The sequence below is a fragment of the Hyaena hyaena genome, unplaced genomic scaffold, assembly GCF_003009895.1.
Source record: "Hyaena hyaena isolate Hyena2069 unplaced genomic scaffold, ASM300989v1 scaffold_460, whole genome shotgun sequence".
In the NCBI taxonomy this organism is placed as follows: Eukaryota; Metazoa; Chordata; class Mammalia; order Carnivora; family Hyaenidae; genus Hyaena; species Hyaena hyaena.
The window spans coordinates 1,280,958-1,308,643 of NW_024081091.1; the positions used below are offsets into that span (position 1 = coordinate 1,280,958).

The 27,686-nt window shown below is 35.2% G+C and overlaps 1 protein-coding gene and 1 non-coding gene across 2 annotated transcripts in view; both read left to right on the plus strand.

Annotated features, from left to right (window-relative positions):
- The window catches only part of GBE1 (1,4-alpha-glucan branching enzyme 1), a 271,692-nt gene that overhangs the window by 70,526 nt on the left and 173,480 nt on the right, over positions 1-27,686 (plus strand). Inside the window, exon 3 of the mRNA XM_039253680.1 lies at positions 19,454-19,569. Coding sequence (XP_039109611.1) covers positions 19,454-19,569 — 116 coding nt within the window. The remainder of the gene's footprint in view (positions 1-19,453; positions 19,570-27,686) is intronic.
- Positions 21,956-22,091, plus strand: LOC120246237. Its single transcript, XR_005531989.1, has one exon. It is a non-coding gene; the product is annotated as a U4 spliceosomal RNA (small nuclear RNA).

A 27,686-nucleotide genomic window follows, 5' to 3' on the forward strand; every position in this document is an offset into this window, starting at 1 on the left:
TCTAAAGTTGAAACAGCTTTTAGAATATAATTTAGTAATAAATAATATACTCTTTCATGATAGTTGGTTTTTTTAAAGGGTTTATTTTATTGCTTACTTATTTTGGGGATATTTTGTGTGTGTATTTTTAAATCAAAAGTATGAAAATGAAACTTTTGAAGGTATATTTCCAGAGAATCTGTAATTGATTTAAATGATACATGAGACATTTTTTGTCAAACTGAAGAGAGCGAGAAAAAATCTCTTAGAATAGCTGTATTTAGATTTTAATGAAACTAGGCAGAAAGGAGACTAAAGTGAATTTCCTTTTTAGTCTTTTAAATGAAAAAGTGCATCATTTGTCCTATATATCTTATTCATCATCAGTCATAGCAAAGCATTCATTCCCATGAGAGAGATAATGGATTCAGAGAGCCGAGAGGAATGGAAGATTGTCATTCAATGCAGATGAGTTTTAGTAGTATTTTTATCATGAGAAATTGGGTTGCAGAACCTTAAGATTTGGAATTAAGTTGCCATAGATATATTTAATTAAAAGTAGATTGCTTTAACCTTTCTTTAAGTTAGAAATAGGTTTAAAATCTTAAATTAAATTTATAGTTAGTTTGTATTTAACTTGCATTCAGAACTTGCCTTTAATAGGGATTCTTTATAAGATTTAGCCCCAAAAAGGTACATTTTAATTGAACGATTACAGTGAACATATAAAAAAAGTTTCTGAAAGTATGTTAGAACTTTGTATATTGGATCAAAGTACAGTTTACTTTTCTGCTCATGGAGAAGAATGCAGTTAATCCAGCCAGACTACAAACTGAGGCCAAAAGGGAGCTCTGCCTCCTGAAACCTCCTAACACCTCGTCAATACAACTCCTTAATCAGCATAAATTTTATTTCCTAGTGTCTTATTGTTATAACCTTGGTGGGTTGGTTTCTCATTCATAATACTGTTCAGTGGAATGCTTTTCTAAAAGTTAAAGTATCTGAAGAATGAAGTTACTAAAGTAGAAAAGCAAATGAACATATATGCGTGTATGTACACATATACATATTTGTACATATATATCTGTGCCAGATTTATGAACTCTGATATCACAGAATCAGTTTTAGGTTAATTAGAGGAAATTAGAGTGCTCCTAGCTCATTCTGTGGTCTTATCTAATTATGCATTCTTAGTCCAAAGCATTAGGAAAAAAAAAATGTAAGTTAAGACGAATGTGTAGTCAACTACTAATCTCGACCATACCTCCCAGCCCTGGAAATGCATCCCCTAGTTTCAGGACATTGTTTACCCCCAATTTCTGAGCAGACACTGAGGTTTGGACTGTGTTTTGGGCCATGCTGATTCTCTTTCCTGAGAAATCCAGAGGAGTAGAGATGGGGGACAGAACTGACACCAATTGCTGCAGCTCTGGTCTGTCATCAGGCTTGTGGTTCCTGTCAATCAACTTTTTTCTAAGGATTACAAAGTCAGAAGAGGGGCATTATCTTAGATCTACTCAGATGCTTTATAACTTTATTCTTCCTGGGAATTAAAACTTTTTTTAATAGCTAGGTCGTGCTGACTGGCACAAAAGTCTCTCAGATTAATTGTACGTATTAAATCAAAATAAACTCTGTCAAAAGGTAAGTCTATTCAGCATAACTTTCATTTCTTTTTTAAAGGAAACACTTCTATAGAAAATAGTCCATATTTGTTCTCCTTTTTCCTCCTCTCCACAGGGTGAGGTAATCACAAACTGCAATCTCCTCTAAATATGCCATTATTACCCAGAAGGTAATTGCAACATTATATAGTTGTTAATCTTTTCTCAATGAATATCGAGATTCATTCACTCTCAGAGGGTTAGTAAGAAAGCATGGCCATGTTAGGCATACAGAAAATGGGAGTTCATTGTTGTTGTAAGCATATAGATTATCCATCCCCATGTAGACTTAATTTTTTTTCACACCTTCATCATCAGCCATGTAAGAAGAGCCTGTTATGTACAGTGCTGTATAGAAAGTAAGATCAGATGAAAATGTGTATGTGAGAGCTCTTAGCATAGTGCCTGACATTCTGTACATTCACGATAAATAGTTCTTCACTAACTCATGTTTGTCTTTGGCATTTTCCAATTTAAATGGAGAATATGAACATTATTGTTGAGTTTGTCAAAACATGTCCTTGCCGGATTACTTTTTGAAGCTGTGGACTCTCTTGCTAGACTCATTGGTGGTGGTATTGGTGATAACAAAAGCATAACAGTTCATTCTATGGAATAAGTAGACTCCACCTGGTAAAATCTACTCTTAAGTTTCTCCAGGATAATTCCTTTTGTATGGGATTTGGATTCATCCCTTCACCAAATGTTTCAATATTTTGCTTGGAAGTCTTGGGAACAATATTAATAGAGAGTTGAAGATAGAACAACGGAAAGCTCACATTTAGGAGTATAAGGATGATGAAGACATGAGAGAAGAAATAGTAGTGGGAAAATGAGAAGAGTGACCTATGATAACACAGAAAGAGAAGAGGGTTTTCAAGGAAGAGATGGATATATACAGTATTATTGTATTATCTTCATATCTAAATTGTAGTGAACACTTAACTGTGCAATAGGTGCTTAAGAAAGACTCACTAAATCTTCCCCATAGCCCATTGAGGTAGATACTATTAGTGTCCTCACAATCCAGATGAATACACGGAGACTTAAGACTATGGAACTCCCATTAGCTACTCTAGTCGTTAGCCGTTTTGTCTCTATGCTGTAACCACTGAACTAGAGAAGGGTTGAGGACCATGACCTTTAAGGAAAATGAATTCCATTTGCAGCTTTTCTTTGTAGTGTAGGAAGTGTTGCTTAACAGAGTTGTTCCTATATTTTACAGACATGGAAATTCAAATTCAAGAAGTTACATAATCTGCCCAAAGTCACATACATAGTAAATAGTAATTGAAAGGTTTATCTACCAGTATTCTACACATATCATTCTATTAAGGCTTCCAATTTCATACCTTGGAATTATATATAACTCCTGTGATGTACCTGTGAAGTTTAGGTTTATATCTCTAGAAGGTGATTTATACCTTTGGGATAATTTTACATATAAACTTTAAGATATCTGTGTTGAGTGTATGAGTGTGTGTGTGTGTGAGAGAGAGACATTATATACATATATATAAGACAATAGATAATATAAGTAATTAGTTTACATTCTTTACCTGAGTTGTGAGACAAGAAAATTCAAAGTTGACTGACTTGAAAGAAAACTCATGTTAATTTATTTTCAAAGTGTTCGAAGAATCTAACTTCTTATCATTAAGATCACTTTCATTTTTAACCTTTGGCTACCACTTTTCAAATCTAAACTTCTTTGGCTTTATCTTTCACATACAGTTTCACTGGATTGATTCTAATTGTATGAATTTCACCTTTCAAGGTGATTTTGAAATTAATTTTGAAGGAAGCTTTAAGAAATCCTGTTTGTTGGCTCAGGTGCCTGGGTGGCTCAGTTGGTTAAGTGCCCAACTCTTGATGTTGGCTCAGGTCCGGATCTCACAGTTTGTAAGATTAAGTCCCATGTCAGCTACTGCGCTGACAGTGCAACCCTGCTTGAGGTTCTCTCTCTCCCTTTCTCTCTGTCCCTCCCCCACTTTCTCTCTCTCTCTCTCAAAATAAATAAACATTAAAAAGTAAAAAAGAAAAGAAAAGAAATGTTTGCCCGATGATGGGATCCGATGATGAATTGAATATGGTGGGTGAGGGAAAGGTGGAAATCAAGTTACAGGACATAACATTCAATATTATGTCATTTATTTTAAGACACACACAAGCAAATACAATATACACAGCTTTTTGTTTCCATAAATAAAAATAAATAATGTATAAATTTATATGTATGAAGTATGTATGAATGTACTGAAGTGTGTGTGTGTGTTTGTGTGTGTGTGTGTGTGTGAGAGAGAGAGAGGGAGAGAGAGAGAGAGAGAGAGAGAGAGAAGTAGATACTGAAGAAGAACCACCTGACTTTTGAGTGTACTCAGGGGAAGAGGAGATCTTCGGTAAGTGATCACTTGAGTTATTTTAGTAGGGCTTAATCACATAAACAACTATTATAATGCCTAGTACAGGAAAACAGGACAATAAAGAGAATCAGAGATGATTCTTATAGATGAATCTTATAGATTTAATAATAGATGATTTAAAAAACAGTTGCATCATTTAAAATTATGATCATATGACTCTTGTGGAATAGTTTGAAAATATCCAGTTAGGATAAGTAGTAATAACTAAAAAACTGAATTATTAGCCAACCTTCAGTACATTGTTTAAGATGAACAGTATCACTATTGTAGTTTTGTTTGTTTAATGCACATATTGATTTTCTCCTATGTGCCCATTCCATGACTAGAGCTGGCAGGATATCTACCCTATTACTTTTTGGTTGCTATTTCTGTATCTACTCTTATCGTCTTACTTGATTGATAGTGCTATAATGGAGATCTAGTTCATTCATTTCTTTGGGAACCTATTTAATAAGAAGAATTTAGAGAGAAAACATGCACCTAGAGTTAGGATGAAGGGATGTACATATGACCTTCAATGATATTGAGTGTCCACCTAGTATCAGAGAACTGGAGTCCACATAGTGTCAGGCAGGACAGCAGTCTCCATATATGCAGAGATCTTCTTACTGTGCATAGAGACCAGGGCAGGTACAGAGAAAGCAGACAGTTCTCTATCTGATTCAAAGGGTTTGTACAGTGGACAAATGGCCAGTGGTCAAGAGAGGATGGAGGGAGCTTAGTCTGTTAAAAAAAATAAGTGGTATGGTGGCCTAGCCCTCCAGTGATGGGGGAGAGTGTTACGGGATAAGAAGATAGAGCCTTGCAGGCTCTGTTAGGAGGTAGTTAAAAGTGACAGGAACATTTTAATGATTTTGTTTCAAATTTTAGAGTTTTTGAATCTGATCAGTACAGTAGTTAAGAAAAACATGATTATTCACTTTGTTTGACTTTATATAAATGGCTATTAAATTAGAAGCCAGAAAACCTAGTAATAGTAAGTGGTTTCAATGTGCTTTATTTTAATGGAATTGCCTTAATGGAAGTCAGATTTATTCTTGAACATGTTAAACCTCCATATAACTTGCCAGTATTTTCCTGAAATTGGCTCTCTGATTTCTGAAATGGGAGTGGGGAAAGATGTGAAAATTGATGGCCTCAAGCTTTTTAAAATCCAAATTGAAACTTGTACTACAAAGAGGGAAATTTAACCTGAGAGTTTATGCCTATATCAGCATGACACAGAGCAGCAATTGAAGTTTTCTTACACCCCACAGATCTAATAAACACATTGGTTCATTTAAAAGTGATTCAATTTTCTTGGATTTGGGATTTCAGAAAAGAAGGAGCATGGCCTAATGAATTATGTGTTATGTGTGTTATAAACGTAGATATCACACATAGAGTTCGATTTTAGATGCTATTTGTGTGTAGATGGGGATAATTAGGCATTTTGTGAATCTTTAGATTAACAGCCTATTGAACATTTTAGAAACTCAGCTTTGAGTGGTGATACGTTTTTTAAAGTAAGCTCTATTCCCAATATGGGGCTTGAGCTCTCAACCCTGAAATCAAGAGCCACATGCTGTACTGAGTGAGCCAGCCAAGTGCCCCTTGAATGGTGATATTTAATCATATATTTTAGATTAATTATATATTTATATGTATTATATATATATATATACATTTTACAACTTACAATTTGTAACTTTTCATTGTATGTAATTAATACAAATTAAATATCACCACTCATAAAAAGGTGATCTGAAATATGTTTATATATTATATAAATTAAACATATTTTTAGAGTTTAGAACATAAAGGAAGAAATCAAGATCTATCTTCAAATACAAATAAATACATTCATGTTTCTTTCAATTAATACAATTTTGCTTTTAAGTCAATTCTACATAATTTAGTTAGTGATACCTATTAATTGAAAAGATTAATAAAAAGGAATTACTTGGATATTTGTGCTTCATAATCATTTATATTTCTTGCTAAATATAGAGATAATTTTTTATAATCTTAGTGTTCAATGATATCTTATTAAAGGAATACTATTTATGTTCACTTGCAAAACTAAAAAGAAATGATTTTTTTCTTGTTAATTCTGTTCTTTACTGAATTTCCAGGTTCCCAGTTGTCTTATAAATTCAATTTGGCATAAAAAGTTGAAATTTATTCTTTCATTAATGACTTGTTGAGTACTTACCATGTGGAAGGTACTGTGCTAGGTGCTGGCATAGAAAGATGGATAGAACTTGAGCCCTACCTTTAGGTAGCTTAGAGTAAAAAACAAATCAGCATCGACATATGTAATAAGCTCTGTGATAGATACATGTTTAGGTTACTTGTGAGATGTTCAGAGGGGTAATGCTCATTCTTCCTAGGTACACAAGTCAGCTGTGGCCATAGTAATGCTGTGTAACACAGTACCCCAAACTCGATATGTAACAACAGAAACATTTATTTCTCACACATGTACTTATGGATTTGCTAGGGTGGCTCTGGTTTTTAGAGGTCTAGATATACTTAGGGAAATGATGGGGTAGCAATTAAGATATTTTTGGTGGGGGGTGAGGCTGCTGCTGAGGGATGGGAGAATTGTTGCAAAGCATTATCAAAATTCATTGTGTCAAAGGGGCAAGGAGAAAAAAAAGGGGTGCAAAGATTGCTATAGCAGCATTTCCCTATTCCTTCTTCCATGAGGCAAGTTATTCCAGGCTGAATGAGACCTCTAGATCTGTGATGCTTTCTGACATGACTAGATCTCTTTGATGTCTGCTCTGGACCCCTTGCTTTATGCTCTCCAGTCACTGTCTTCCTGAAAGTTTCTTCTTTGAACACTGGCCTTCTACCACACTTCTCCTATAAATCTGCATCCGACTGATTTCTCTGTTTCTGCACAGCTTGTAGGCCCCATGGGGAAAATCTCTCTCTCTCTCTCTTTCTCTGTGTGTGTGTGTGTGTGTGTGTGTGTGTGTGTGTGTGTGTCTTGCTGTCACTCTCTTTTACTTCTGTGGTTATCTTCCATATGGCTATACACCGAGGGTAATGCTGGGATTATTGTTGACAGTTAACATGGAGTGTCTAGGGGGCAGCCTGAATCATGTGAATCAGTTGCTTGGCTAGGAATGGTGACGTGTTTGGGCACTGTGGTCCAGGGTGCCCTGTGTTTGACAGACTGATGTAGGTCTTCCTCTGGTAACTGCCACAGGCCTGCCTAACAATTTCAAAGCTTGAAAACATACTGTTGAGTTCTCTACTAATGAAAATATCCACATGTAGAAGTTATTTGTTAAAGCATAAGATTCCAAAAGGATAGCCGTAATGCATTGTGCAAACATAAAATCTAGTTAGGAGCCCAATGTGTGTTATGCACGTTTCTAATGAAAAGAGAAGCTGGATGGGGTCCAGATGGTTTTATGTATTGCCTGTGGGGTAAGAGGACACACAGACAGAAGCAGGAGTCAGACTAACATGGATTCAAATCCTGGCTCTGTCACTTAATAGCTGTGGGACTTTGGCTTTATTGCTCTCCCTCTTTGAGCTTGTTTCCTCATCCATCAAATGAAATCTGTACTACTTTACAGGACTTTTGAGATAATTGAATTAGATATTGAATGTCAAGCTCTGAGGACAATCCATAACTACTGTTGCTGCCATCAGTGTCATCAAGTCATCCAATTTTTTTTTAATGTAATGACTTTTATTACCACTTCTATCACAATAAAACCCTCCATTCCTGTATCACTTGTGACAGCCTCTGCTCAGAACTTTTTTTTTTTTAAGAGAGTGGGTTTTATGATAGTTTTATAGATTTCTTGTTCTTATAGCCCTCTTCTAGAGTCCAGTGTAAGTTCTAACATCAGCAGCAGCTTGTATGTTTATGTTGGTAATCACCCGAAATCGACTGCTAGTCTGCTCCAGAAGAAGATATACTTCTATTTCCTCCCATCTCCTAATAGGGCCAAGTTGTTCTATCTTTGCAAAGCCTTGAAATATTTAATCATTTTCTCTTCAGAGAAGTCTTCAACAATCCAACTTGACACTTTATTCTACTTATTGACCAAGCTATCTTCTCAGCATTAAGGTTTTATATATGTTTCCCTGCGTGGTCTTTCCCTTTACAGTATCTCTGAAACAATCTGATTTTAGTGTAGGCCAAAAGCTCAATAGAAATGAACAGATAAAGGCTATCTGACCTTTAAAATATTTTTTGTTTTTTAACAGTTTTATTGAGATATAATTCACATACTTTACAACTTAACTGTTTAAAGCATACACTTCCATGGTTTTTAGTATATTTAAAATCGTGTTGTGCAACCATAGCCACAGTCAATTTTAGAAAATTTTCACCACCCAAAAAGAAATCCTGTGCCCTACAGGTATCATTTCACAATCTTTCCATCCCTTCTCTAGCCCCAGACAACCAGTACTTTATATAAATTTGCCTATACTGGATATTTTATATAAATGACATTATATGTGATCTTTTCGTGACTGGCTTCTTACACTTGGCATAATGTTTTCAAGGTCCCATGTTGTAGCATGTATAAATACTTCATTCCTCTTTATGACCAAGTAATATTCTGTGGTAAGGATATGCAAAATTTTCTTTATCCATTTATTAGTTAATGGATATGTATGTGTTTACCTTTGAGTATCATGAGTAATGCTGCTATGAACATTCATATACAAGTTTTTGTATGGGTGAATGCTTTTAATTTCTCTTGGGTATATAATGAGGAATGGAATTGTTGGGTCAAATAGTAACTATATCTTTGTATCTTTGGCTTTTTGAGGAACTTTAAGACTGTTTTACATTTCCACAAGCAGTGAATGGGGTTTCCAATTTTCCCATACCCTCAGCAATAAATATTATCCTTGATTTTGACTGTCATCACTCCAGTGTGAATGAAGTGGTATCTTATTGTTGTTTTGATCTGTATTTTCCTAATGAATAATAAGGTTGAACATCACTTCATAAGCTTATTGGCCATTTCTATGTCTTCCTTGTGAAAAGATCCATTTAGATCCTTTGCTCATTTAAATTTTTTGTTGTCTTTTTATTATTAAATTGTAAATGTTCTTTGCATATTCTAGACTTAAGTCCCTTACTAGATATAGATTTGCAAATCTTTTCTCCCATTCTGTGAGTTGTCTTTTCACTTTCCTGATAGTGTCCTTTGACACATAGAATTTTTAATTTTGGAGAAATCCAACTTATCATTTTTATCTTTTGTTACTCATACTTGTGGTGCCATATTTAAGAGATGGGCCACAAAGATTTACTCATGTTTTCTTCTATGAACTTTATAGTTTTCACTCTTACATTTAAATCTTTGATGCATTTTGAGTTAGTTTTGTGCATGTTTTGAAGTAGAGGTCCAAATATATTTTATTGTGTATAGAAATGCAGCTATCCTAGTACTATCCATTGAAAAAAATTATTCTTTCTTCATTGAATGATCTGGTCTCCTTTGTCAAAAATCAGTTGATCATAGACATCTGAGTTGTAACATTGCTAGCTATATTAGAAAATATTATGGTACTTTCATTGGTATATTTTCATAAGTGGTTATAGGGTTAGAAGGAGAACTTTAAATTGCTTTCTTGATTACTGTAGACCTCTAACATGTGCTCGCATGGCCCACCCTAGGGTCCAATTTAGATAGAATATCTTAAGATAAACGATTTTTTAAAATGCTTTATTTATTTCTAGGAGAGAGAGAGAGAGACAGCGTGAGCAGGGGAGGGTCAGAGAGAGAGGGAGTCACAGACTGAAACAGGCTCCAGGCTCTGAGCTGGCAGTCAGCACAGAGCCAGACGCGGGGATCGAACCCACGAACCGCGAGATCATGACCTAAGCGAAAGTCGGACGCTTAACCGACTAAGCCACCCAGGCGCCCCTATAAACGATTTTTAAAAGTGTAGAGAAGATTCCTAAATTCAAATCTGTGCTGAAGTCAAGGAAGTCAGAAATGGGGTAAGTTGTGATCCATATTGATAAGCATATAAAAGTGAGCAGGAGTGTGTATTCTAAGAGAGCCTCCCTACTCAGCTTCAGATAGTTGTTGACATGGAAGGATACAGTTCAGTATACTAGTCAATTAAACCACAGTTGAGTGCCATTCTTGGCCCATGGGATGCTGTTGCTACCTCTGATGATTGATCATATTGCATTAGTATCTTTCTTCCATTCTTTTCCTTTTCTATTTTGTCTTTCTTAATCAAATATTGTATCACTTCGTAGCTTTAACCATTAATGTCCCCTTGCTTTACCATCACTTAAAGATTGTAAAATAAAAGGATAGTCAAGTCCAGACCAAAAACAAACCCGGGTAAAATGGCATAGAAATCAATAATCGGAGTCACAGCAAAGATAAATGCCATTATCTTTTGGTCCCAAGTAACAATTATTCTTGGTCAAGCATATATGGCGAGAATAGCTAGAAACTGGATAGGTTTGCATAACCAATTGCCTTGATAGAATTCAGTGTAGTCTTAACTTGTGTTGAATTAAGTAAACTAAAAATAAATGGAAGATTTAAAAAACAAATTACATATTTTCAAGGATATGGAATGGCAACAAAAGGTAGAACATACAACAGAACACTTTCTAGAACTGAGTGTTTTTAGAACTTGAGTGGTGGGCTCTAAGTAATTGGTGAGGAGGGGGCCCAGGTAGGTAGTGGGACTTCAAGCAGAGCAACTTTTGCTTTCACATGTTTTATGTAGTTTTCATGGAGTTTTCCATAAAATCTATTTTGAGATAACTGAACAGTTTATATTACTAAAATTAAATAGAAGGGTAAATAAATCACTGGATTGATTACCACTGATTTGGCTGTAAAGTACAACACATTGTTTCTTGAGTGAGGCTGGCATGCCTTCTTAAAATTGTGGCAATATGAACTGGAAACTAGAAAGTAGTATCTTAATCTAATTTAGAACCATAAATAAATCAAAATCTTATACCCCATTGTTTGATAAGATCACTTGTCATAATTGAAAACAAGGAAAGAGATTTGGGTAAGTATGCACAGAAACTTTACAACATTAGTTTTTAAAATTTTACTATGGAAATTACTTGGCATATGGAAAAGTAGAGATAAGCTTTGTCTTAGTCTCTTGGGCTGCTGTAACAGAATACTGTAGACTGAATGGCTTATAAACAACAACAATTTATTTCTCATAGTTCTGGATACTGGGTAGTCCAAGATCAAGGCACCAACAGATTTGGTGTTTGGCATTTAGTGGTTCTTTTTAAATGTCACTAAACCCATCGATGAAGGCTCTACCCTCATGACCTAGTTACCTTCCCAAGGCCCCACCTCCAGACACCAATACATAGGTACATTTATTTCAGTTTCTGTTTTAAGGAATTTATTTTCTTATTATTCCCCTTTTTGACAATAAGTTTTTTAATTATATGAATTATTTGCCTCATTCTATAGTCAAAATATAACATTCTAAACTCCTCATCTGTGTTATTCCTTCTTATATACATAATCATTTCTATTCATTCTGGGGGGTTATATTTTCATGCTCTTTAAAATCACAAGAAACTATACAAATTCATTTTTTCATAAAAATTATAATATAATATTCCAGTAATAAAGAAACATAATTAATTCTATTAAAGTCACATTTGCTATACATGTTTTGATCATGGAGCCCTTTTCTTCTATACATACCTTTAAAAACAGTTCAGTAAGTGAAGTTCTAGCTTATTTGATTTGTTCTCTAATTTCCAGAAAGCTCCACTTCACAGGACTGTACATTGTTATTTATAATAAGATATTAGTATTCAATTGGTTCTGAAGTTAGAGATATTCTGCCTTACTACAGATTTTGTTTTTTGAAAATCACAGGTATCCTAAACTAATATGTGTTAAGAGCATTTTCCTTAATAAATAAATGCTGGTGGTCTTTTTTTAAATTTGTTATTTTTTAAATAGTTTATTATCAGGTTGGTTTACATATAACACCCAATGCTCATCCCAACAAGTGCCCTCCCCCATGCCCATCACCCCCCTTTCCTTCTCCCCCACCCACATCAGCCCTCAGTTCTCAGTATTCAAGAGTCTCTCATGGATTGCCTCCCTCCCTCTCCCCAACTATTTTTCCCCTTCTCCTCCCCCATGGTCCTCTGTTAGCTTCCTCCTAATCCACCTATACATGCAAACATATGCTATCTATCCGTCCTTCTGTGTCCAACTTATTTCGCTCAGTATAACAGCCTCTGGTTCCATCCATGTTGCTACACATGGTCAGATTTTATTCTTTCTCATTGCCATGTAGGCATTTCATTGTTTAAATATACCACATTTTCTTTTTCTTTTTTAAAATAGTTAATCAAGTGGGTTTCCATATAACACCCAGTGCTCATCCCCACAAGTGCCCTCCTCCATGCCCATCACCCCCCATCCCCTCCCCCCCACCCCCATCAAGTCCTCAGTTTGTTCTCAGCATTCAAGAGTCTCTTATGGTTTGCCTCCCTCCCTCTCCCCCATAAATATACCACATCTTCTTGATCCATTCATCAGTTGATGGACAATTAGGTTCTTCCCATGTTTTGGCTATTGTTGAGAGTGCTGCTATGAACATGTGCCCCTCTGCATCAGCACCCCTGTATCCCTTGGGTGAATTCCTAGCAGTGCTACTGCTGGGTCCTAAGGGAGTTCTACTGTTAATTTTTTGAGGAACCTCTATACTGTTTTCCAGAGGGGTTGCACCAGCTTACATTCCCACCAACAATGTAGGAGGGTGCCCATTTCTCCACATCCTCGCCAGCATCTAGAGTCTCTTAATTTGTTCATTTTAGCCGCTCTGATTGTTGTGAGGTAGTATCTGAGTGTGGTTTTGATTTGTATTTCCCTGATGAGGAGGGACGCTGAGCATCTTTCCATGTGTCTGTTGGCCATCTGGATGTCCTCTTTGGAGAAGTGTCTGTTCATATCTTCTGCCCATTTCTTCAGTGGATTATTTGTTTTTCGGGTGTGGAGTTTGATGAGTTCCTTATAGATTTTGGATAATAGCTCTCTATCTGATATGTCATTTGCAACTATCTTTTCCCATTGTGTCAGTTGCCTATTAGTTTTATCGATTGTTTCCTTTGCCATGTAAAAGCTTTTTATCTTGATGAGGTCCCAGTAGTTCATTTTTGTTCTTGATTCCCTTGCCTATGGGGGTGTGTCAAGTAAGAAATTGCTGCAGTCGAGGTCAAGGAGGGTTGTTTCCTGCTTTCTCCTCTAGGGTTTTGTTGGTTTCCTGTCTCACATTCAGGTACTTTATCCATTTTCAGTTTATTTTTGTGTATGGTGTGAGAAACTGATCTAGTTTCATTCTTCTGCATGTTGCTGTCTAGTTCTCCCAACACCATCTGTTAAAGAGGCTGTCTTTTTTCCATTGGATACTCTTTCCTGGTTTGTCAAAGATTAGTTGGCCATACATTTGTGGGTCCAATTCTGAGTTCTCTATTCTATTCCATTGGTCTATGTGTCTGTTTTTGTGCCAATACCATATTGTCTTGAGGATTACAGCTTTGTAGTAGAGGCTAAAGTCTGGGATGGTGTTGCCTCCCATTTTGGTTTTCTTCTTCAGTATTACTTTGGCTACTTGGGGTCTTTTGTGGTTCCATACAAATTTTAGGATAGTTTGAGTTTTGAGAAGAATGCTGGTACAATTTTGACTGGGAATGCCATTACTACCCAAAGCAATCTACACAATCAATGGAGGTCTTAATAAGATTATTCCCAGGGTACAAGCTGCCAGCAAAAGGTGAAGAACGATGATTCCCAGGTGCCTAACTAAGGGGAAGAATTACCTGGAAGAGAAAGAAAAAAGGATCAAATTCTCACAGGGGTATATGTGAGAAAGGACTACTGTCTTCCACCTACAGAGGCTGTGTAGTTCTCTCATAATCCTAGATAAGGGCAGTGCCATGCGGAGTTTCAGTTCAGAACATTATGACTTCTTGGGAACAGAATAGATGCTTTTTGGCATGAGAGAAGTCCCTAGAACTTCCATTTGACAAGGTAACTTTGCATAAATCTACATAAACTTTGCATGATATGAAACTTGAGATAATTAGATAAGATTGTATGATGATGAAGAGTGTTTAGTTGCTTTAAGAAGGTCACATTCCAAATATTGAACAACTGTTATTATATAAGGGACATGCACTCAGATGGGAAGTCACTGAAATCTGCAATATAGGCCAGTAGTTGCCTTATATTAACTTTTTCTGCTGCATTTGGCAGGGATCTTATGTCACTGCTTGGGTGAGGTCTGTGTCAGAGATTGGCCCAAGTGTGGACCATATTCTTCAGCACACTGACATTCTTATCAAAGGTGTAAGGTCTACACAGTAAGTTGGAATGATTTCAACCATACAAAAGGAAATTTTGTGTGAAACTCAAGAATTCTATAGAAATGTGGTGGCTAAGTACTGATGAAGAGAAATACTTAACTGTGAGTTAAAGTTTGGGAATATATGAGGGAGGTTGACATTTAAGAATTTTATGTGAGGATTAATACATCAGAAAAAGAAAGGTTGTTGGCTTTGAGATAAATATAGAGTTAGTGAGCCTGATGCAGTGACCTTAAGTTAATGTTTGATTGCCTGTGCCGAATGTGTGTTTGCAGTTCATATTAAACTGTGCATCACACTTTGTTTCTTTTCCATATCTTGATTTAAATTTAGTCTGCTTGCTTTGAATCTATGGACAAATAGAATCTTTTGCATTATCAAATATGATGGTAAAGTTTAGCCTGTTGATAATAAAATACATATTAAAATGTTTGCTTTAAAATGTGTTAATGACATTACCTATTTCAGAATTCCCTTGACCTGTTGATTTAGAGCACTGTTTGGTAGTTCACAAACCTCATTTAATCTAGAAAATCACTCACAAAGCTAGGAATAGAGAACAACCGAACATACCTACTGAACCAGGCAGTTGTTTCGAGTATGGTCCCGAAGCCCGTCGCATCAACATCACCTGGGAACTTGTTGGAAATACAAAGTATTGGGCCACACTTCAAATCTACTGAATCAGAAACTCTGAGGGTGGGTGCAGCAATCTGTTTTAATCAACCCAGGTGATTCTGGGCTAAAGTCTGAGAACCACTGAACCACTGAATTGTAGAACTCTCAATGTTAGTTCTGTGCTTGATAGAGGAGCAAATAATTGTCCAATGTGATAATAGGATATTTTTGGTCCTATCCTGAGGCCTACATAGGGATACAAACTATTTCCATTAAGTGCTTAAATAAAGTTAATTCTATCTTGTGTACTTCGAATATAAATCATACAAGATTAAAATGAAAAAAGTTTGAGTAATCTGGTTCTAAAAGTATCTCTTTAGATATACTCTGGTGTGGCTTAGAATCATTTTTCATTCTTGTTGCTGTTATATTCAGTTATGTTTAGGAATAAAGTCTCCTGACTTATTGGAAATTTTTCCTAAAATTTGTCTTCCAGTCTCTATTATCTTTGTCTTCTGTATTTTTGTGAAGCAAATTCAATTTACAAATAAAATTTTATTTAAAGTTTTTACATTGGTCGTTTGATGTTTACTTTTTATTTATTTATTTTTAATTTTATTTATTTTAACTTTTCAATAAATTTATTTTTAATTTGTTTGCTTCCACAAGTGGTTCCTGCAGTTATACCCAGATATACCTTCATGTTGGTTCCTTCTTTCTTAATTAAGTGTTTAATGTAAAGTTTGTAAGAACAAGTCCAAATCTGTTTTTTTCAGTTCTTCTGTTTATTGGCCTTAGATCTCTTTCTCCTTTGGAGAAAAGGTCATCTTTTTTAGCTATTTTGGAAAAACCATTTTTGGGAATAACGGTCTTTCTTATGCATGTTAAAGTGTGCAAGTGGGAAGTTTTATTGGTGTCCATGTTTCCAATGGAAAGAAGCCACACTATTTGATAAAGGAAGATGAGTGAGGAAAATTCAGGGCTAACAGTAATTGGAAAAAGAGTTAAGAAGATAACAGACTCCTCTTACTCAGTGCTGTGGCTGAAGAGGGCTTTGTGTGGAATGAGAATTGTCTGATGCAAAAAACCTCAAATTTTTTCATGCACGTATGATTTGTAAACTTTCCTCTCTTTCCCATATTAGATCTTTAGATATATTCTACATTGCTTATGGTGGTTGGTGGCATGGATTTCCATTGGCAACATATGTGAAGATGCTCTAAATTTCGCTCTAAAGAGTGGGATTGGCAAGAAAAATGTAACTGTAATAAAAGTAAACACCTGAGTTTCCATGAGCCGGAGGGGTGCTAACAGCTTGAAACTCCTGAAGATGACAGAACAAATTTTTTTTTCCACAATGTAGAATTACAAATAATCAGCATGTCCTTTAGAAGATATAGATCTCTAAGATACTATAAAAGGAAAATGTGATTCAGTAAAAGTTTTTCTTTATACAGATATTAATACTTGTTTAATGAGATCTTAAAACTCACGTGACTGCAAGTTGAACTAGTTCAACAGATAATTCAGAAAGTAATATTCAAAAGCACATTTGTTTTTACATTATTGAAAACAACTTTTATATAAATCTGCATATGTAAATTACCCATATAATTGAAGATTCACTTTCAAAATAATAAAATCTTATTTATAGCTTAGGTTTTAGTGACTCTGCATTATAATTTCTATTATTCATTTTGGTGTACTGTTACTCAATTTAAGATTTTCTTTAGATATGACTATCAATCTGAACACTAATTTTGAGTTTGGCATTGAGCAGGGCCGATATTAAACATTCAGTTCATATTAAATGAATGAATGAATGAACTAATGAACTGTACCCTTTGTTTTCAGATCTAACTAACCAGGAAAAGATCTACTGCTTGTCTTAAGTTTATTAATTATCTTAAGTGATTAGCTTAAAAAGATATTCAGTAAATGTATGAAGTGTTACAGTACCCAGATATTTCAAACTTTTCTTGTTTGTTTGTTTCTAATTATGCTCTGAATTCTTTGCTTTGGTAAAAGACTGTCACACTGTATGTAGGTCAGATGTATTTGAGATTTTAAGAACAGGAAAGTATAAGAACACAGAGCCTGTTGAGCTGTTTTTTTAAATTGTAAATGACCTTTAGACATTTTCAGATTGTCTTCATGATGAGGAGTAGGGAAATGTTTATAAGGATCTTTATTTAAACATTGTTTTCTTACACCCACCCTATCCCCAACCAACATTCAGACTGGCTGGAGGTGAAGATACTTAAAACTGTTGTGGGGAAAGCATTGGTCTGTAGAGAAGGAAATCATGGCATATAACAAGCTTCCTGATGCTTTTTGTCTTATTTAAAATATATTTTTAATGTTTACTTATTTTTGAAAAAGATAGATAGAGAGAGAATGACACCATGAATATGGGAGGGGTAGAGAGAGGGAAACACAGAGACCTGTGCTGTCAGCACAGAGACCAACCGGGGGCTTGAACCCATGAATGATGAGATCATGACCTGAACCAAAGTCAGACGCTTAACTGACTGAGCCACCCAGGCACCCCTCTTCCTGATGCTTTATTATTACTGTCTCCATTGAGAATCTAATGTCATAGCACTACAATGCATGGCATCACAGTGCCACTCCATGTTTTTAGAACTACGAAATAACTTAGATATAAACAAACGGGAAATAATGTAATAAGCATATCTTTATACACCACCTACCTTAAGATATAAAATGTTACAGATATTATTGAAGCTTCCTGTGTTCATTTTCCTTTACCCAGTGGAAATCACCCATAGAATTTGATTTTTAACATTCTCATTTTCCTTTTGATATCTTTATTATACACATATGTATCTATAAGTGTTATATTCTTTTGCATATTTTTGAACTTCATATAGATAGTATTCTTCCATACCCTTTTAAAAGGAACTTTTATGCTTTAAATATTTGCTATATGTATTTGCTCTATTCCATTTAGCTTATATTGTTGTATAGCATTTCATTGTTTAATTATACCACAACATATTTACTTATTTTATGTCTGACTTATATTTTGATAGCTGCCATTTTTTGCTATTATAAACAGTTCTTCTTTGAACATTTGTGAACGCCATCTTGTACAGATTTCTCTAGACTATTACCTAGGTAGGGGTAGGATTGTTGGGCTTTTGAGTGAATGTATCTTCAACTTTGCTGTACAATGCCAAGTTGTGTACCAATTTATACTCTCAGTTGCAGCATTATTTGATATCCTTGCTGACTATCTGTTATTTTCAAAATCTTAAATTTTGCTAATCCAGTGGGTGGTAAATGGCATCTCACTGTTCTTTTAATTTGTGTTTCCCTAATTATGAGTGAGCTTGAGCGTCATTACAAGTTTCTTGGCCATTTGTGTGTCCTCTGCTGAATGTCTTTGTCATTTTTATAGACGTATACAGAGTTATAGACATTTTTCATGTATTTTGGATGTTTTCTTTTTCTTGGGATTTCATTATAAATATATTCTCCCAGTTGGTAGTTTGTCTTGTCATTCTATCTATCCATCCATTTGTGAAGATACATTTATAATTTTACTGGTTGGATTTATCAGGCTTGTTCTTAATGTTTTTTTTTTTTTTGTATCTTGTTTAAAAAATTAGTTTTAAAACCTGAGATTATGAATACATGTTCTGTATTTTCTTGTAAGCATTTTGCAGTTTTGCCTATCATGTTGAAATGTCAATCTGTGCTCAAATAATTCTTGGGCATAATATTAGGTAGAGATCTATTTCTTTTTTTCTTTTCTTTCTTTTTTTTTTTCCCTATAAGAACAGCCCATTGTCCCAGTACCGCTTATTAAACAGTGCATCCTTTACTTATACTGATTTCGTTTCCATGTGTGCATGGGTCTGTTGTTGTTCATTTTGGCTTTCTTCCAGGATCCCAATCTACCTTCCTTTTGCCCCCTTTAAACGAGTTCTGTCATATGCTTGTGTATTTGGATAAATGTAATATGATTTTAATTATTTTCATCGTTTTTATCTTCTATAATATGTATCTTGTCTAATCACCAAGAATACATTTCTTTTTTTTCATGTTAATTCCCTTTCTTGATGGTTTTCCTTAAAAAAGGACCCATCATTTTATTTTACATTCTTTTAGTGATAGAATTGGAAAGACAGTTGAAAAAGTTGTAATCTTTAATTTTAAGATGCAAAAGGCAAACTTTCAAATACATTTCTAAAAGTAAATTAAAAATAACCTGCTTCTTTCTAAAAGACTGGTAGAGTATTTTGCTTAATACCTTAGAAATTTTAAATTTTTTAGGCATTTTAATTTTGTACAAGTAGGCAGCTTATTATGCTTTGTTTAAAATCCGTTAAATATTAGTCCTACCATGCTGTTGTTAACTGATCTTCTTTATTTTTTTTTAGATGATTGGAATCCATTTTCATATCCCTATAAAAAACTGGATTATGGAAAGTGGGAGCTTTATATCCCACCAAAACAGACTAAATCTTTACTTGTACCTCATGGATCCAAATTAAAGGTACTTTCCTCCCTCTTATTTTTATGTGAACTTATTTTCTTTTTGTTGTTTGCAAAGTTTGATTGAAAATAATAGAATGTAAACAGATGCATGATAATTATGGAAGAAACAGTCTAAATGTTCAAATAGAGGAAAATAATGAGGAGTCATCAACAAATTGGTTATTTGGAGCTGTATGTTTGCTAAGGCACTAAACTTATTAACTGTCTTATTATCAGCTTTGGAAACTTTATATAAGTAGTGATTTAGTAATTACAGAAGTCTAACTTGAAAAACAGAAAATTTAATAGAAAAATGAAACCTGTCTTTAAAGCAGCAAATGCAGAGGATTTCTACCTGGGAAGAGAGTCTTGATAAAACTGATTTTGTGATGAGCCACATGAGTGCAGGAGGCAATCTTTTGTGTTGGAGATTCATGCATTTTGGGGATGTGATTTTCCTGGTTATTCTTCTTTCTGGTCTTGAACATCAAGGTTCTTGTTTCTCCAGTTCTTCTGTACTAAGGTTACCTGGATTGGACTAAGGGCCAGAGGCAGACTGAGTGTCCTTCACATACCCAGTGCTTTGACTGACTGTATATTTCAGTATTCAGGGTTTATAGAGCCTGCACAGATATCCTCTGTCTCCTCAAGGGAAGATTGAAGGATGAAAACGTGGATTACAGATTTCAGGCATATGTTTATAGAACTTCTTTAACATTTACTTGATTTTATCCCATCCTAATAGAATTATATAATATTCTCTTGTCCCCTTATTTCTTTCCCTTCTTTGGACATATGATTGCATTCAAAGCATTTATCATGATAAAGCCTATGTCTGAATTATTATTTTTATTGGTGTTTGTTATTTAACAGTATTAACTCAGTTACTTAAAGGAAAACCAAAATGGATTGTGTAGTTGTTTTGCAGGGTTTTTTTGTTTTTGTTTTTTGGTTGTCTATTTATTTTATTTCTTTTACAAATGACAATATTTAAGTATATCAGAAACTTAGTGAAATATTGCCACATATAATATAGTTACCAGAAGAGCACACTGCTGGAATAAAGAGACTTTTTTAACATGGGATGGTGGCCAAGGTTCTTCTTAACCTACAGTGAAAGGAGACAAAGTAGCTCCAGTATACACTAAGAAGGTTTACATTTAATATTAATAATCCCTTTCCAAGTTGGTATAAACTCCACAAAAGCAGGAGCCTATGCTGTTTTGATTCCTAATACTGTCTGTTCTTGATTCTTAGAACAGTACTTGGCACAGAGTAGGCACTCAAGAAGCGTTTATTAAATAGTAGAGCCATTTTTAGGCCCAGTCCTTGAAAGAATAAGCCAAAGACCTTGATTCCTCTTTGGTTTATGTGACCTGATTGTAGAACTTTTTTTTTAATGTTTATTTTATTTTATTTGTTTTTTGTTTATTTTATTTTTAATGTTTATTTTATTTTATTTATTTGAGAGAGAGAGAGAGAGACAGAGAGGAGCAGGGGAGGGACAGAGAGAGAGGAGACACAGAATCTGAAGCAGGCTCCAGGCTCTGAGCTGTCAGCACAGAGCCCGACACGGGGCTCGATCTTACCAACCATGAGACCGTGACCTGAGCTGAAGTCAGATGCCCAACCGACTGAGCCACCCAGACGCCCTCTACTTGGCCTGATTTTAGGAAACTGTGAGGCAAGGCAACTATTATTGTATAGCTGTCACTGTCACTTTAGGTTCCTATGGACATTTGCTTTGTTTTTTATTTCTAAGAAGTGAACTTACTATTTTTTTCCTTTCTAAATTTGTTGCCTTCTTAAATTAGAAGAATTTATGAGTTCTCATACCCTACTTACTCCTTGTGTTAAATGGTGATTGAATTCATTTTGACAAGTTGTTTTTATACATGGCGAAAAGTTAACTGACTACCAAGAATGAATGATTATTGATATATACAAGGAATAATGGTAAACACTTGCATTTCCCATCTAGCTCCAGATATGTTGCACTTTCTGCTGTCTTTTGAATGTTTATATATCCTCCCAAAAAAAAACATATGTTGAAATAATGCTTGATGTGATGATACTAGTAGGTGGGGCTTTGGAGGTGCCTAAGTCATGAGGGGCAGCCCTTTGAATGGGATTACTGCCTTTATAAAACAGGCTCCAAAGAGATCTCTAGTCCTTCCATCATGTGAAGATACAAGATGTCTGCAGCCCTGAAGATGGTCCTCACCCAACCAGGCTGGCATCTTGATCTCAAACTTCCAACTTCCAGAACTGGGAGAATTAGATTTCTCTTGGGTATAGGCCACCCAGTCTGTGGTATTTTGCTATAGCAGCCCAAGTAGGTTAGGATGCTTTGGCCACTATGCTATGTACTATACTATTCTTTCTTTCAAAATTTATTTGACTTAAGCTTTGCTCAGTGACAGTATCATAGCCAATGAGGTTGATCCGAGGCGAGATTATTGCTAATTGAAAAATTTATTTGACTTAGAGGAGATGAAATGATCCTATGATTTAAAAAAAAAATGTAGAGGCACCTGGGTGGGTCAGTCAGTTAAGCATTGGACTCGTGATTTTGGCTCAGGTCATGATCTCCCATTTCATGGGTTCAAGCCCCATGTTGATCTCTGGGCTGACAGCTCTCTCTCCCTGTCTCTCTACCCTCCTGCTGCTTGCATGCATATGTTCTCTCTCTCTGTCTCTCCATCAATAACAAATAAATAAAAGTAGCTTCTACCTTTTCACTTGGTTTGAAAATCAACATCTAATGTAAACAAATGTTCAACAAGTATCAAGTAAACTGTTGTAGAATCTTTCTTCATTATTATTCTCTAAAATTTTCAGTGAATATAATTAACTGGAAATTTAGGTCCAAAATATTCCTCATAGTATTTTGGTGCTTCAAATAGTGAGGAAACATTTATATGTTGTTATAATGTTAATATGGCGATAGTTTTTTTTTTTTATGGGAAATGATGTATCTGAGTTTCTTTGGGGGAGGGATTAAGTACTTTATAAAAAAATCAACTAACTTCAGGTTTTTGGCCTTTGAATCTGAAGTTATCCCTAGATACTCTATCTTGGTAATTAAAAATCTTGTTTTAAATTGAACTTGAAAATTTATTTCAGTTCACAAGGGATTGACCTTTATAACTCACTTGAGGATGTTTCTCTTATGAATTATCTGGTAACCATTAACAAAAAAGAAACGTTACTACCATTGCGATAATAGCTTCATTTTCTCTGTAAAGCATTTTTCAACTGAATACTTTGGAAGAAAATATATAACTGCTTATGTGGTTATATAAATGTCTCCTTTCCATGTTTAGGAATTTACCAAATAGAAAATATTTTTAAAAAATAATATAAGGCTAATTAAACTTTTAAGACAATAGAGATATAAAGAAAGAATAGAAGACTACATTCCTGAACATTGTTTTTCTTTGCTTGTTTCTTTTTCCAAAAGGCTGTTTTCAAAGTTGATCAGGGGATCCACTCAAGAGTTCAAACAAAAGGGGAGGGTGAGGGGGCTTAGTAGCATCCAAATTGTTACCCTGCCTAGGCCATAAGGAATAAGGAATCAGTTACTGGAACACAGAGGGAGAAAGAGTTGACCATCTTGAGAGAAGCCCTGGGCTTTGGTGAGAGACACACATAGTTAATTCATGGCAACCTTATAGGGAAGGAGCCAGGGGAATAATGAAACAAATATTCTCATGCCTCACTCTTCTCCTTCTCTCTGACCCCTTTGTGGGGGCTACACATTAGCCAAACCCAATGAGAAGCCAGTATTCTGGGGAATATGGTCCACATGAGTCAGCATCCTGGAGCAGAGAGCTGGGTGAGAAGTGGATCTGTCCATACTAGTAAAATGTTGCTCAGGGGGTCAGTAAAGACCTAAGGTCAGGAAAAATGAGAGATCAGGGATAGTAAATCTGGAAGGTGGGTTCGAGGCAAACAGTGAAGAATTCTTTTCTCATTCTTTTTTAAAATTAAAAAAATATATATATTTGAGAGAGAGTTCCCGTGCATGTGAGGATGCGAGTGTGGGTGGGACAGAGGAAGAGGGGGACATAAGATCTAAATCCGGCTCTGTGCTGACAGCAGCCAGCCTGATGTGGGGCTCGAAATCATGAACCATGAGATCATGACATGAGCCACTGAAGTTAACTGAACCACCTAGGTGCCCCTTCATTACTCATTCTAACTAATGCTCAAATGACTTAGCAATGGCAATGAGAATTGTCTTCTTTTTAGTTTTTAAGATGTTTGTGTATTTTAACTTTTCCTTCCCAATCCATTAGAAAATGAACTAGAAAAGAAGTTTCTCGATCCCAGACATTTAATATTTTCAGAGGATTCATTTGTTAGTCAGCTCGAGATGGCATAACAAAATACCATACGCTGGGTGGCTTACCCAAAAGAAATTTATTTTCTCACAGTTATGCTGGGTGGCTTACCCAAAAGAAATTTATTTTCTCACAGTTCTGGAGTCTGGAAGTTCATATCTGAATTGGGTTCTAATGAAGGTTCTTTTCCTGGCTTGCATTTGACTGCCTTCTTGCTGTGTCCTCACATGGCTCTAGTCCCATCATTGGGACCCTGTGCCATGACTTCATTTAAACCTAATTATCTCCCAAATGCTGCATCTTTCAATACTATCACAGTGGTGGTTAGGGTTCCTACATGTGAGTTTAGAGGGGAGCACAATTCAGAGCAGATCATATTGCTTTTCTAATTATATTTAGATGTTATATAATGATTGGTAGAAAGGGGCATAGAACCCAATACCTACATTTGCAGTTTTCTTAGATAAGACACAATGAAAAAAAAAAGAGATTGCTTTACATTCATATTTAATTTTATCTTCATAAAGAAAGTAATAACATGAGAGAAGGTATTGTTATTATATTTTTATTACCTACATGAATACACTCACCTGAGGGTTTGGATTCAGGCTTGTCTGACAGCAAACACCATGCTCTTAACCATTATGTTACAATGCCTATTAGGCTAAGGCCTCACAGAGAAAAGAAGGGGAAAAAAGTGATACACAGGAATAAAACTGGAGTCTCAGATTTATCAAATCATTTTATAACATATTTGCATTTGTGTGTGTGTGTGTGTAAACTATTATCCGCAACTTTCAAGGTGCTGTGAAAGAGAGTATTGAAGTGATCTTCCCTAAGAATAGAAAGGGGATAGGTAATTTATACAAAGTTTGGGTTTTAGGGGGTAAAATATCAGATTTGTTAATAAGTAAAATGAAACTAATAATTGAGAGCCAGAATGAGATTTTTAGGCAGAAGTATGCCATTGAGTAGTTTGGGGCAGGGATGTGGTGTGGTAAGATATTAATATCTGAATGTTTGCTTAAGAAGGTAAACTTCATTTGTGCATGAATGTTCACAGCCACATTATTCATAATAGCCAAAAGTAGAAATAGCCCAAATGTCCATCAACTTATCTATGGACAATGGAATATTATTTGGCGATATAACCAAATGAAGTACTGATGAATGAATGAAACTTGAAAATGCTATGGTCAGTGAAAGAAGCCAGTCACAAAGGCAAATTTTGTATAGTTTTGTTTTTACAAGCATCCAGAATAGGTAAAACCGTAGAGACAGAAGGTAGATTAGTGATTGTCAGGAGCTGGGAGAGGATGGGTAATGACTGCTAAAGAGTATACGCTTTCCTTTTAATGTGATGGAAATGTCCTGCAATTAAGTCATGGTGATGTTTGCATACCATGAGACCTTGTGAACATACTAAACACCACTCAATACTTTAAAAGAGTGAATGTGAATTATTTGAATTATTTTTTTGATACAATAAGAAATATGTACTTCTTAGTCTTTGTCCCAGTTCCTGGCATACAACTCTTAAAACACTCAGGAGCAGAGGGGAAAGAAGAAGGTAAATCTCATAAGCAATTTATACTTCATTGCTGGAATATTTTCTTGTGTTATTTCTTTACCAATTTCCTTGTCCTCACATTCTTTGTTCACTGTTTCAGAAATTTCTACTGCCTGGATATTGAGTCTCCCAAGTTTTCTTATCTTTTGCTCTCAAGTTGCCCATCATTTTGACTTTCTGTTCCACTTGGAGAAATTCACTTTCAACTACTTTCATTTTAATAATCACATTTTTAACATTTCTAATAACATGCTTTTGTTCTCTCCCTTTTTCTTAAATTCTGTTACTTTTAAATGTCCAAAGATACTTTTATCTTTTTGAAAATATTAGATATTTTCCTTTATTTTTTCCCCTCAAGTTTGCTTCTTACTTCCTGACTCTTTTCTCTTATTTTTCCCCCAGATTTTATTTTCTTGGCTTCCTTTTAGTCTCTGTCTTCCATTTTGCAAGCTGTTTCCAGATGCCTGGTGATCCATGGCTATATAATCATATTTTAGAATGAGATAGGAAAAAGAATTTGAAAATTCTGTGTACATGAATAGGGCTTTATTCATGATAAGCTTCCCTGTTGGGTAGTCAGAGCAGGGCAGGCTTTAAATTGGTAGCAATAAGTGAAAGTTTTTCTTCAGGATCTCCCTCCCCTTCTTGTCCCCCAACCAAAGATGAGTCTTCCAGTCCCCTACAGGGGGATGGATGGAAGGGGTGTGGAGTGGGGGACTTTGTACCTGGCTCTTGACATTCATAGATAAGGACAGGGAAAGTGGAGGAGGGTTCCACCTTGAAATGTGCTACGAAGACACTTAATTCTCCTACTTTTAATATGTGACTCACCTCTGTCATCTGCTGTACTCTTTGTTTCTGGAGCCTTCCTAGTTCATTGCTTTTTGGAATATGAACCTCTAGTCTCCTGTTTGAGACAAGAGGTGGTGTTTTGGAGGGATATACCTTTATCTGTACAGGTTAAGGAGAAGGTGTGCTCCAGAGCCCACAGTCCCCTTATTTAACACTGCATCTTATTTTTTTTCCATAGTATTAGGAGCCCACAGATGCTGAGTCTCCTAGAGGTGCTGTGAAGCAAACTGACCAGCTATATTCAGTCTCTTCTTCTGCAATACCCCATTTTAATTTTTGCCTTAGTTTCTTACCCCTTTGGCTACTTTCTGTCTTTCTGAGTTTTGTTGAAATTTCTGGTCTCTTGTTGCCTCCTCTTTTAATACTTTTTGTACTGCTTTGCTGTGATTTCAGTAGGCATTTGATAGCCTTGCCATTTTTAATTCATACCTCTAAACACCCTTTTTTAAATGAAAGAAGAATATAGTACATCTGCTGGGTAAAATAATATTTTATAATTTGAGGGCCTTGGGGTCATTATATTCTCATCGTACGCCATGATTATAAGATTTTGGTTAAACTGATTATTTCTTGCTTGTGATGACTTTACATATTATTATACATGATAAAGATTTTCCTCTTTATGACCCACAGAAAATCCTCTACTCACTTCATTTGTTACCTAGTTCAACTTAATCAACCTTTAAGACCTTGAAACACCTAATTTGTGAGAGAATGCATAGTTAGAATTAGATGCTTCTTCCCTTACCACAAAGATTGTAATTCTTTGTGTTTTCAAAATACAATATGAATGTTAATAAACCTAAATAGCATACCAGGAAATGGTCTCCCTCTGTAGATAAAAATAAATACTTGTTAATTGATTCATATTTCTTTTCTTCTTTTTCTGAAGTTCTCTAAAATGTTTATAGAAGACAAGAAATAAATGTGTAAATGTCCAAAGGAGTCCATTCGCCTGTCTAAAGAGTAACTCTGTTTGCCTAGAGAAAGTGGGTGGGGTAGCAAGTGGAAGTGATCTTTTGTATTTTGTGTTTGTTCCACATTAATTTCTTTATCAAATTTTGCTCTTTCTCTTTCTTAATAACTTAACATATATTTTATTTTATGTTTTCTGCACATGACATATTGTACTGGCATCCCAGATGTATGTGAAGAGATAAATGATAAAATCCCTGCACTTTGAGTTTATTGTCCATTTGAAGAAAACCCCCATTAAAAAATGAGTGGGCTTGAGCATTCTGTGGCTGGGAAGGAAGTAGAGAAAGAAGCTTATATTATTTTGAGGAGGTTGTGACAGAAAAAGAAGAATAAGTAAATGGCATATGTGGCTCTTTCTCTTTTTTTCTTTGGTAGTGGTTTAGTACTGTT